The sequence below is a fragment of the Felis catus genome, chromosome D3, assembly GCF_018350175.1.
Source record: "Felis catus isolate Fca126 chromosome D3, F.catus_Fca126_mat1.0, whole genome shotgun sequence".
In the NCBI taxonomy this organism is placed as follows: Eukaryota; Metazoa; Chordata; class Mammalia; order Carnivora; family Felidae; genus Felis; species Felis catus.
Genome location: NC_058379.1, coordinates 48,805,852 through 48,819,063, shown reverse-complemented (window position 1 = coordinate 48,819,063; position 13,212 = coordinate 48,805,852). Strand labels below are relative to the sequence as shown.

At 42.7% G+C, this 13,212-nt stretch overlaps 1 protein-coding gene across 6 annotated transcripts in view; it reads left to right on the top strand.

The window, feature by feature from the left end:
* Positions 1-13,212, top strand: part of KCTD1 (potassium channel tetramerization domain containing 1) — a 188,391-nt gene that overhangs the window by 162,129 nt on the left and 13,050 nt on the right. For 5 of the 6 annotated variants that reach the window (XM_019815100.3, XM_023241846.2, XM_019815099.3 and 2 more), the window contains exon 3: positions 4,408-4,552. The exons of the other annotated variant lie outside the window; for it this stretch is intronic. In XM_019815100.3, the coding sequence (XP_019670659.1) occupies positions 4,408-4,552 (145 nt within the window). The remainder of the gene's footprint in view (positions 1-4,407; positions 4,553-13,212) is intronic. 6 annotated transcript variants of the gene reach the window in all.

Below are 13,212 nucleotides of genomic sequence, written 5' to 3'. Positions count from 1 at the left end.
CCTTCAGGTCTCCACTAAACTTTCTTTCTCTTCCATGCCTCCCCCAAGTTTGAGTTGGGTGCACCTCCTGTGTCCTCCCCATAGCCCACTCTGCACCCCCAGTGACACACTGCACTTGATCTGCATTCCCAGCCCCACAGACTATTAACATTCCACAAAAGGAAAGAATGTGTGGTTTATTTACCACTGGTTTCCCTATATTTCACATGGTCAAGCTCAGTGAACACGGGTAGAAGAAATGAGTAACTGAATGACTGAACAATAAAAGGAAATTCTTAAGGAGCCAAGTCACAGTAAATTAAAGAAACCAGGCCCTATGAATGAATGCACAAAAAATAAATTCTTAGTGACTGATTCACACTAAGTCAGGTATATTAGGCCTTATCTCTATACCTATACGCTCGACCATTCGTTAATTCCAGAGAGAGGGGGAGCCATACGGGGGAACCAGACTGACTTTTTACCAAAAGGAGCTTAATTTCCTTGGAGATTGGATCCTACATTATTGGTTCCATAAATAATAATCAACAGAATGTTAATATTAAAAAGCAAGAGAAATAGATTTCATTTTAGTGCATATTTTTAGTGAAACTTTATCATCTTACTAGTTAATGAAATATTTACAGATAAATTGATAGGATGTTTGAAATTTACTATAAAATTTCTGGTGGGGGAGAGGGAGCAATAGAAGTATAGGTGAAACAAGCTTGATCAAGAATTGATAGCTTTTTGAAGCTGGATGGATATATGGGGGTTCGTTATATAATTTTCTCTGCTTTGCCCTACATTTGAAATTGTCCAAAACAAAATGTTAAAACAGAAATGTAAAAAAATACAATTGTGGAAGGAAGTTTTTCTCTGCATTGCTATTTGGTTCAATGGGTGTTTTACACACACACACACACACACACACACACACACACACACACACACACGGCGGCCATACATCACCTGGAGCCAACTTGGTCTTGGTCAGTTGGAAAACAGGAATGTTCTCTAAGGTTAGTAAACTGTAATCAGTTCCACATAGTTTTCAGGCACCAGAGTTTACAAATCAGTGCAGTTTGATTTGTAACTCCATTCATACGTCCACAAGAAATACAGCCTGTGCCGATTTCCCCCTCATTTGCTTAGCCAAACAATGCTTTTCCACCGCACATTCAAACCCGACCCGGGGACGCCATTTTATGATCCCTGGCACCGCCCTGCCCTTCCACATTGTTTTCACAACTCAGAACGTGCTTCCTTTCAAAGTTAGCAAAAGTCAACAGTATAACGTTGCCCTTTACTACTCCTAACATTTGGTGCATCACCTACGGGACTCTCTTATCGGAGAGGCCTTGCTCCTCAGACAGGAATGTGCCTTGGCGTGGCTCAGGGCCTCTTCCAGGCCACAAACCTGCCCCTGCTCTCCACAGCCCCTTCCCTCTCAGCTCGCTCCCAGACCACACGGCTTGTGCCATAAGCGGGGCCGGGCGGGCTTTACTACCGTCTTCGGGCCTCTCCCTTCCCTCTTCCGGGTCCGCCATGCGCACCTTCCCGGGTCCAGCGCCAGCTGGCGGCCAAGTTTCTGGGCCACTGGGCCGCCATATGTTCCACCGGCCTGCTGGGGGCGCTCTCACCCGCCTGGTGGAGGCCAGCCCTCCCTCCTCCGCTTTCACCCTTTTTCCGTCTTGAGTAATTAGGCCTGGAGACCCTGCTTTTCCCACTGCGTCGCCCAGGGGCCGCGGCCACCTCCCTAGACTACACTGGGCCACTGTTCAGATTTCCCTCCAGCTCTTTCCTTTGCGTCTCCTGTTTCGGCCACGTCCAATGCGAAGGTGCTTCTGATCGCACCTGTGTCCAGTTTTCTGTATCTGCCAGAGGTGGCGGGTTTTTACAACCTAAAAGCCTTTTTTTTGGATGGCGCCTCTCTCCCACCTGGCTAAGGTCTATAACGAGACCTTTCAGCCCGGATTGGTTCTTTGGCTCCGCGAATCCTGTGCCTTGTAGCACCTGCTGTCTTCCGCGATCTGCTTTCGTAGAAATTTTTGTTTGCTGGTTTAGGATACCTTCTCTTGGTGAGTTCTTTTTGAGTGGGCCATAACTCCACTTGATTTTCTCATCAACCCCGAGAAAAGGGGCAATTTTATAAAAGAAACAGACATTTTATAAGAGAAATGGAGACACAGAGAAGTCGATACAGGCAGATTACAGTTATTAAAGGACCGAGCCAAATTCCCCTCACCACTCTGTTCTTCCTTTTACTCATTCACTTGGTGGAGACTTACAGATTACACATTCTGTGCCAGGGTACATCCAGGTCTAGATTTTGAAAATGAACACTTAAGAAAAAAAAAAAAGCATAGGATTTACTTAAGAATAAAATATTAACTTTTCATTTCTTACTAAAGTGGCTTGCAGCCATTGATACTAATATATTTCAGGCCACAAAAATAATATACACACTTAGATTTCATTGCAAAGCTCTTGCTGAACAAACAAGATAGAAAATAAAAACTCTAGACTAAAAGCTTTCCTTCGATAGTGGTAATTCTTTTCATTCCAGTCATTGTAGGGAGGCCCCTTTAAGATCAAACAGACAGTGTACAAATCCCCCAATGCTACTTAACTAGTTGGGCCAGTTACTCATCATTTTGAGTCGATTTCTTCATCTGTAAAAGGAGGATAATGGATTCATTACATAAAGTGCTAAGGATAGTGCAAGCTACCTGGACAGCAGTTAATAAATATAACTCCCTTTTCTTCCCCTTGTCAACTGTAAATTTATCACGTTAACAATAAAGAATAAATCTTCTGATAATAAGCAAGCAAGTTTCGTTCATTCCCATCCTACACCAAACTGTCCCAGAAACACTATAAAAAAATCGACTAAGTATATTTGAGTTTCAGTGCCTCTTTATGTAGCCTGTTTGATTGACGTGTTAATGGGAAATGAAGGACAAGGTTGCATGCAGTCAGAGCCCTGGGATGCTTGCGATCCACGCCCTGGATAAAATTGTGGAAGGAAGAAATTGTGAATCACCCTCTATTCATGGAAAGTTGGACAAAAACATTAGCTGAGAAAAATATAGTGAGTTTTAGAAATACGACCTGAGTGTGATTAGTTGCTTTCTTCTTTGTACTTACTACCTCCAGCTAGGACATGAGTTTTCTAATTATCTTTAAAAGATTTGTATTGAAACGAATTCCCGAGCTTTCTTTTTTGGGAGGGAGGGGGAACAGCTTTTCCATTTGTTGATTGGTTTGTTGTACTGTAGGAGGGGTGAAATTATTGATTCACCCTGTCACATTTCAGCGTAAGATTAGAAAATTTATGATTTCAAAATTGTCTTCAAAGCAGTAAGATGATATTCCAAATCAGAGGTAGAGTTGGAGTTCCAAAAAAGCTTTTCATTAAAAACTGGAGCCATTTGCCTGCCTACACTGTTAATGAAAAGCACAATGCACCTATTGGTCAAGGAAGTGATTTCTAGTGTGTAAGTTCTATTTTCTGATACAGGATATTTGTTTATCATTAGCCAGCCATCTACTTGTTCATGGTCCAGATGTGGCCACTTTCTACTAACTGAATATATACCAAAGTATGTAGATTCAGCCATCCTTAAAGGGATAAATGATAATGAATGGATGCAGACTGTTTTAACTGTAGCACAGTGTTCATATGTTAACTCTGTAAATGGGGGAAATATATCGTGGATTCCTGTGTTTAAAAATTACCCATAGCCACTCATGTTCCAGAACTAGGTCATATTTGGGGGATGGTCAACTATTTATTTTTTATAATGATGCCTGGCTGTTACAAATGATTTTTGCTGAGACTTAAGAAACTAGACTGTATATTGTTAATGGAAAACATATTCTCCTGGATGAGTGATTTTTCTATGATTCCTTTCTACAATGTAGGTGTTCACATATAGGCGTTGCTTTCTTTTTGGAGAGTTTGTGATTTGTGGGTGGGGAAAGCTCAGAAAACAGGTTTCTTAAAAACAAAATTGCTTTCCTCGTAGAATCTGTTTAAAAGACACTTTGGAGCAATGACATTTTTTAAAAGTAGCCGAGAAGGTGGTTTTAAGTAACCTAGGGGAAAGACATGCTGTTCCATCACAGTGACAGCACTTAGCCATAATCACCATGTCAGGGACATTTTCTTTACAGGTAACAGACAGTGAATAAAAGGATTTACTTGAGAAAGCCTGAAACTATTTTGAATTGTCTGGTCCTGAAATATTTATCAAGCAAGGACCAGCACCTCTCAGAGAACCATAACTACATAACGGGTGATTTTTCCTGACTGCCATCTTTGAAACTGCTACCTTTGACAGTGACACAAAACGGGAGCTCTTAGTTTTAGTGGCCAAACAATTGATTCTAATTGTTTTCACTGTTCCCTCTTTTCTACCACAGAATCGGAAGACTTTTTGATGGCACAGAGCCCATTGTTTTGGACAGTCTCAAACAGCATTATTTCATTGACAGAGATGGACAGATGTTCAGATATATCTTGAATTTTCTACGAACATCAAAACTCCTCATTCCTGATGATTTCAAGGTGAGGGATTCACATTAAATTACCAATAGCATAAATATGTGATTTGTTTTGATGCGCTCCCCCAAAAATATTTCAGCTTTTACATCTTAAACATATACCAACTCTAATGGCATCACAGGTCTCTGACATGGTTATACTGTCTTCGTGAAATAGAGTATATGGTCATTAAAGTTTTCTGTGACCAAAGGAGGACTGATTTTATTTAAAGATTGAATTATAATTTATTTTAACACATTGAAAATAAGTTGATTAAATTCCAAGCTTACTTCTGATAAGACTTAGTGAGGTAGAAAATAAAAGGAAACCTCCTTATCTTAATAGACTTTTTGTCTCAGATGTTTAAAGCGAGCGTCATACTTAACAGTAAAATTTTCAAATTGTTCTCTCTGAAGTTAGTAACAAGTGTTATTGTTAGTCTCACATAGTGCTGGCAACTGTAGACAATGGAATCAGACAAGAAGAACAAATAGAAAGTATTAATATTAAAAGGAAATATACAAAAATGTAATCTTTACAGCCATTAATATTCTCTAAATATATCTCTAAAAATATCTCAACTAAATACTGTTGGGATTAATGAAGAACTCATTAAGGCATCTACACTCAGGGTCAGTATTTCCTAATCAAAACCAATAGCTTTCCTACAGAAGAGCAGGAGCCGATCATAAGATATAATAGACAAATGTACCGCTCACAAAGCAACACAATTTATAATACCTAGAAATAAACCTAACAAGAAATGGGCAAAGTCTAATTAAGAAAACTGTAAATCTCTACATACAAGTATCAAAGAAGAGTTGAGTAAATGAAGGGAAATTCTGTGTTCCTGGATGGGAAGCCTCGATACTGTTAAGATGTCACCTGTCCCCAAATTATAAATTCAACACAAACCCACTTAAGTCACAGATTTTTTTTTCAATGAGATTTGATCCATTTTTATAAAGTGTATGTAGAAGAAGCAAAGCTTAAGAATAGCTAAATAGGGGCACCTGGGTGGTTCAGTCCGTTAAGCATCAGACTCTTGATTTCAGCTCAGGTCTCACAGTTCATGAGTTCGAGTTCTAAATTTGACTCTGTGCTGACAGCTTGGGATTCTGTCTCTCCCTTTCTCTCTGCCCCTCCTTAGCTCACGCGAGCGTCCACCCTACCTCTCTCTGTCTCTGTCTCTGTCTCTCTCAAAAATAAATAAGCGTTTGAAAAAAAGAATAGCCAAGTAAATTATTGCAGGTGATAATAATGGTAGTAATGGTGGGCTGTGGTGGGTGGGTCCTTCCAGACATCAGAACCTACTAGAGTAATTACAAAGTGTGATCCTGAAATTAAAAAGTAATTAAAAAGTGGGCTGAAATTGACAAAACGATCAATGGAGAAGAACAGGTCTGGAAACAGATGTGTGTATAAAGGAGTTTGATGTATTCCAAAGGTGGTATTTTGATCAGTGGGAAAACAAAGGAATAATCAGTAACTGGCCCTGAGGTAGTTGTCACAGAGACATTTGATAAAAAGGTAAAGTCAAAGCCCTGTCTCATAAGTTCACAAAAGTTCCAGAAATAAAAATTATAATATCAGAAAAAAAACATAAACGAATTTCTGAAAATATACTTTTGAGGCAGAGAGGGCCTACCTAAGAAGACTGAGTACCCACAATGTAGCCTTAAAAATTTTTTGTTTTGAATTAAAAACACCATATACAAATAAAAGACCAGCGTTAGACTACCGGAAATATTTGCCATAAAAGATTAATATCATTAATAAGAGTTCCTAAGATCTATAAGAAACATACAAACAGCCCAATGGAAAAACATTTTTACATATAAACAAAATATCCCAAAGGGGAAAAAAAAATAGAAATTGCCAATAAACAGTTGCAAAGAAAAGGTATTTAATCTCTGTCGTATCAAAGGAACAAAAATTCAGATACCCCTTTTTATCCGTCAGAATGGCAAAATGGAAATATACACTGTGGTTGGGAATAAACACTTTTGGAGGGCAATTCAGCAGTTTTTAAAATTTCAATCATACGTACTCTTGATCTAGCAATTCCAAATCTATTTGTTTATTTTCTAGAAATAGTCACATAAATATGCAAAATTACATGTACATAGAATGTTTATTTGTAGTCATGTTTGTAATAGCAGAAACCCAACACAGCTAAAAAAATGTTCAGCAATGGCAGATGCTTACACAAATAGCTCTATTATCTGATGTGGGGGGAAGAAAATCACCAGGATTTTATCATTCAGTGAAAATACTAAGTTGCATAATATGAATAGCCTTACTCGTTATTTATGCAAAACATTATGTGTATATGTGTATAAATACACAGAAAAAAGATTTAGAAGATTAGATCCTAAATTGAGAGGGGTTCAGGGGGCCTTTCGTCCATCCTCTCCTTCAGGGTTTTGAACAGTGGGACACCTGCCAAGTATACATTGAGTGAGAAAATGAGAGAGAAAGAGTAAGAATATCAACCAGCGTGTGCAGTTCCCAGCAGCCCTGGAATAAGCCGAGGACGAGCATGTCCCTGTGGCAACAGCAGTGTCCAGGGGCCTCCGATAGACTGTGCCTCTGACCACACTGAACGTGATTCAGGATTTAAAGACATAGGAAGTTGGTTTCTGCAACATGGATCCTTATGAAAGTAAGCTACTTTGTCAGTGATGATCTCTTCCAACTCAGGAAGGAAAACATATTGAGAGTCTGTTTCTCATATGGCACCTTCCTAGAGGGTTTTCAAGGGTAATTTTCAATGTGTCAGTTTTTCTTCCTTTGCCAGCTTTCGAACCTCTTTCCTGTCTTCCCCGCACACCACCTCATTCGCTGGCAAGCATCTTACACGGAGGCCAAAGTGAAGTCTCCTGCCCGCAGCCCTCGGTGTAAACCCAGGGACGCCTCTGCTCGGAGAGCAGAGAGAGCTGGCCGGCCCCACACCAGCTGCAGGCAGAACAGAGCTAGGACGAGTGTCAGGTCTGCTTCTAGAAAGCAGGCACTGGCCCCGTGCAGAGACAGGAGGTAGAGTTGAGTTCTGTGCCAGACGCAGGAAGTGAGGGGAGTCAGGAGAAGGAGGGGGCCCCGCTGAACATGGGCACAGACTTCAGCAGTGGCCACAGCTGGTAACCAGACATGGCACCTCGGACGTCAGGTGTTCACCAACAAGCATCTTGGAGAGCAAGTAAGTGAGTAGAGGGAGAAGGACTGAAAGTGTGATACGGCAGCAGTGGGCAGCGGTTTCTTACTCACTCATGTTTTCCTAGAAGGAATGCAGTGGACTCGGGGAAGGGAAATACCCCTTTAGTTCTGTTTTCAGAGGATTGCGTTTCTAGATGCCCACTCAGAAATCTCTACCTGGATAGTTCTTTGGGTCCTTACACTGCCCAGTCACAAGATGGCCATCCCCGCCTCCACCTCCCCCCCCGTTCCCCTCCCCCCACCGTGGAACCTGCTCCCTTGTTTTGTGTCCCATCTCCATTAAAAAAAAAAAAAAAAAATCAGAACCCGGGGCACCTGATGGCTCAGCGCCAGGTTGGTTAAACATCTGACTTTGGCTCGGATCATGATCTCACAGCTCGTGAGTTTGAGCCCAACATTGGGCTCTGTGCTGACAGCCTGGAGCCTGCTTCAGATTCTGTGTTTCCCTCTCTTTCTGCCCCTTCCCAATTCACACTCTGTGTCTCTCTCTCTCTCTCAAAAAAAAAAACGTAAAACACTAAAAAAGCACGTCAGAATCTATCTGCCTGCTCTAGGCAGGAGCCTGGGAGTCATTCTGCACTGTTTCCTCTTCTTCACTGCCCACACACGATCCATCAGTGAGCCGGTCCGTAGTACCTTCCAGATAGTTCTCCAATCAGTTCACCCCTCTCGTCCCACCTCCCTATCCAAGGCTCAGCTTTCTGGATGACTGGGAGTGCCTTCATAATTGGTTTCCCTCTCCCACCATTTCCCCCTCTTGTCCACTCTCCATGTTGAAACCCAGAGACGCTTTTTCTCATTAGACTTTTTTTTTTATGTTTATTTATTTTTGAGAGAGCGTGTGCATGCATGCAAGCTGGGAAGGGGCAGAGAGAGAGGGAGAGGGAGAATCCTATGCAGTGTCAGGACCTTTTATTTTGAGATCACTGTAGACTCTCCTGCAGTTATAAGAAATAATAGAGAGGTCCTTGGTTACCCAGGTCCCCCTGAGAGTGACATCTTGGAAAATGGTAGCATAGCAGCACAACTGGGATGTTGACATTGATACAGTCAAGGCACATGATATTTACATCATGGCAACCATCCCTCTTGTTGCCCTTTTATAGCCATACCCTCTCCCTCTCCCCATCCTCCACCGTCTCCAGCCCCATCCCTCACCGAGGGATACTTTTGGGGGGAAATGGTGTATCACATAAGCTCCCGCTTACAGCTGTGCAGAGGTTTCCCGTTCATTGTTCACGCAGCAAAGCAGCATATCCTTGTCAGAGCCACGAGGCCCAGGAGGCTCTGGCCCCTGCTCCCCTCGACTCTTACCCTACACATATGCCCTACAGGACTTCTCTTAGTTCTGCAAACATACCATCTTCTTGTTCCCTTCAAAGAGACCGTTCTGCCTGCCTAATGCTCTTCTCCTGGCCTTTGTCACTTAGGGCTCATTGTTTTCATCACTGAGCCATCCGTGCCTAATCCAGCCGAGGTTCGCCTACGCCCTGTGATTCTCTGTGGTCACACACAGTACATTTGCAATCATTCATCTCCATTGTTGAGCGCTGTGTACCCAACTGTAAGTCACACATGCTTTTGGCTGCAGATGTGGGAATACCCAATCAGCAGTGCCTTAAAAACTCATGGAGATTAGTTTTGTTCTCACATAAGAAGTCAGAGGTCCATGGTTACGGACGGTGGTATCTGCTCTGTGGTGTCATCGAGGACCAGAACTGTCTTTTTGTTTTGCCGTCCTCAGTGTTGATGTTTCGGCCTCACGCTTGTCACCTCAAGGTCGTAAGTTGCCTGCCCCAGCTCCAGGCATCACCTCCTCATTCACGGCAGGAAAATGGGGCAAGAGACTCTTTACCTCAGAAGATTGTGTCCTTGTCAGAAGATTCCTCAGTAGACTTTCCCTTTATAGGTCATTGGCTAGAACTGAGCCTCCCCGAGATGTAAAGGAGGCTAAGAAAGTAATTTTTTTCTCTCCTAGCCTCTACAGTGAGAGAGAAGTGAGCAAGGGATAGGGGCCGGGAATAGTTGTTGGCGAAGCTGGCCAGCAGTGGCTGTCGCTCTGGTGCAGCTTTGGCACATACTAAGCATGTAAATATGTGTGGCGTGAGTGAGTGAGTGCGTGGATGGATCAATAAATGAATGAAGTGAGTCCCGCGTTCAAACCAGATTCTGGTTCATACCTCATCATATACTTTTATTATATTCGAACTCTGGATGTTTTATGTAAAAGACTCTCACAGGCAGGGACGTTTTTATGTTTTTCTAAAGGACGTTGTGTGCTGGGCGCATAGAATTAGTATTAATTAACTTAAATACAACAGAAAAGGGTCTAAACAGTCACAGGAGACCAGAAGCTAAGTGTAAGTAGGCAGTATACTATTTAATTTATAGGACTAAATGGGAGGTATAAAACGTGTATAATGTCATCATCCTGAGCAACTTATGAAGGTAAAATATTAATTTGTAATCCCATGTTGAAAAGAGATGCAGACTCCAGGAGTACAAAACAACTGATGGGGAATTACGTTTAGAACATGATAACAGCCACTTGTTTTTAGTTGGACGATGTTCCAGAAATGGAGCTCGGTATTGAACACATTTAAACGTGGCAGGTGTTGTTTTCTTTTTCAAGAGCATTCAAGTTAGACGCTGAGAGACAGACTTCCTCATGGGAGTTAAGCTGTGGCCGGTCCCTGAGGTCAGTCCTGAGGGGGGCTAGGTTGGGACGGCTGCTTCTCCGCACCTTGCAAGCTCCCTCAGGATTCCGGGGCCCTGAAAGGCGTGCTGTTCATCAATTCTAAGTGCAAAACACACCCTTTAATTGGCTAAGGCTTTAGCTGTGGCCCACACTTGGGGGAAAAGACAAAAAGTTTGGCAGATGAAGCGCACGTCTCGCAGGGCCCTGAAATGTTTTCCACAGAGCCTCTGGGCGACAGGCTGTAAATTACAGGGTGTTCTGGAACCTGGAGGAGCAGCAGGAGGAGAGGGGAAGCTGAGGTGGCCATTTGCTCCTGTGGCGGACGAAAAAACCGCAGCAGTTCACGGGAGTCACAAACGCAGACACACACGCAGATGAGCTCTCAGTCTGTCCGTCCCTGAATCACACAGTAGGTGCTTTCCTCCTCATCGGAGTCTATCTCCTGATCTTGGAGAAGGAGCACAGCGTGAGGAGAGACGGTCCGGACTGGGTTTGCCGGGAGAAGTGTTCCTTGACTTCCTGCTTCCCTCTCCAGCTGTTTGCTGCTGGGTTGAGTGAATGCATGAAACGTTGACATCACGGCATCCTGCACCCCTTAAGACCCCATTCTGCAAATACGCTGTATGAGCTAGATACCCGCTTAACAATTTAGATAATTTCATATTTCAGAACATCACTTCAGTGGCAGCTGCTTGTGCCCTGCTTCCACTGAAAGCCACTGGAATCTGTTCTCTTAAATAAGTGACTATAGAGCTTCTCTGCCCTGTTTTATTACAGAGATGACTGTCCTTCTTCCCTTCACTACCCACCCCCCCCCCCCCCGTCATACTGACTGATTCATCGTTGCTTCATCTTCTGCTTATGTACATGTGTTGTACAGGGCGTGCACACACAGTTGTATTTCCTGGAACACCATGAGTCCAGATCTTTGGTTCCCTTTTTGATTGGGAACCACAAAATTGCCTCTCTCTAGCCTTTTATTCTGAACATCTTTGGTAAGGGTCCCTCATGTTGCTGACATCTTTTGTGGTCGCTGATGAATGCCCACCCTTCCTAGGTAAAGAAAAACTTGCTATCAGACAGCCCACAACTTACCTATCCCTGGCTTAAGTTTAAAAATGTATTAGTTACTTGTAATAACCTTTTCAGATTATAGAAAAAGTATATGTACATTGTAGAAGATTTGAAATTGTAAACAGGCAAAAAAACTTTAAACCCCATATTCCCAACTCTCGGAGACTACCAGCGTCAAAACCTTAGTGCATGGCCTTCTGGATCTTTTTCTATCCTTATTTCAGACAACAATCTCTACCTTCCTATTTCAATAAAATCTCATTTCCTCTAATACTGGAACCATATTCAGATTTCCCAGGTTGACCCCAAAATGTCCTTTACAAGTGTTTTTCCCAGACGGTATCTGATCTAAGAGCACATGTTGGATCCACTATGTCCCTTCCCTTTATTACCTAGCCTAGTCCATCGCTTTTTATATGATGCTAACTCACTGAAGAAACAGGGCCAGGTGCCCCACAGAATGCCCCCCCGTCTGGATTTGTCTGGCTGCCTCGTCATGCGTACTTTAGTTCTTTACTCTAGCCTCTAATTTCCTGTAAACTGCAAGTTTCATCTGAAGGCCTGATAGTCTAAGCTAAACATTTCAGTGAGGATACATCTCTGGTGATGCTGTGCACTTCACATTACATTATGTTAGCAAACGTAGGTGTCTGGATGCTGGCCCACTCATTAATGATGCCAGGACTGACCATCGATCAGAGTGAGTTATGTCTTCTTAGGTTGCAACAAAAATGATCTCGGTCAAGCTGAGTTTCTCACCTTGCACTATTAGCATTTTGAGCCAGCTAATTTTCTGTGGTAGGGCTGTCTTTTTTTTTTTTTTTCTTTAATATACATCCAAATTAGCATATAGTGCAACAATGATTTCAAGAGTAGATTCCTTACTGCCCCTTACCCATTTAGCCCATCCCCCCTCCCACAACCCCTCCAGTAACCCTCTGTTTGTTCTCCATATTTAAGAGTCTCTTCTGTTTTGTCCCCCTCCCTGTTTTTATATTATTTTTGCCTTTCTTCCCTTGTGTTCATCTGTTCTGTGTCTTAAAGTCCTCATGTGAGTGAAGTCATATGATATTTGTCTTTCTCTGACTAATTTTGCTTAGCATAATACCCTCTAGTTCCATCCACGTAGTTGCAAATGGCAAGATTTCATTCTTTTTGATTGCCGAGTAATACTCCAGCGTGTGTGTGTGTGTGTGTGTGTGTGTGTGTGTGTGTGTGTCTTTACACCATGTCTTCTTTATCCATTCATCTGTTGATGGACATTTGGGCTCTTTCCATACTTTGGCTATTGTGGATAGTGGTGCTATAAACATTGGGGTGCATGTGTCCCTTCAAAACAGCACACCTGTATGGTAGGGCTGTCTTTTGAGCAGTATCCCTGGCTTCCACCCAGTATATGCCAGTAATACCCACCTCCTTCCCAGTTATGACAACCCAGAATGTCTCCAGACATTGGCAAATGTCCTCTAGGGTCAAAATCAGCCCCAGGTGAGAACCAGAAAGAATGAGAGGAAGGAAGTTTTTATGGGAAGGATACTGGCTTACCTCATAGAATTAGCAGGAGCATTCTCTCAGGGCTGGAACTTGCAGGGCAGCTCTGAGGACCTCAGTCATGAGAGTTTGTGGGCTTCTAGACTGATGCCCATGGCTCCGCTGCAATACTGCCCGGGGTTTCTTTCCCCTTCCTTGGTTCTACAGA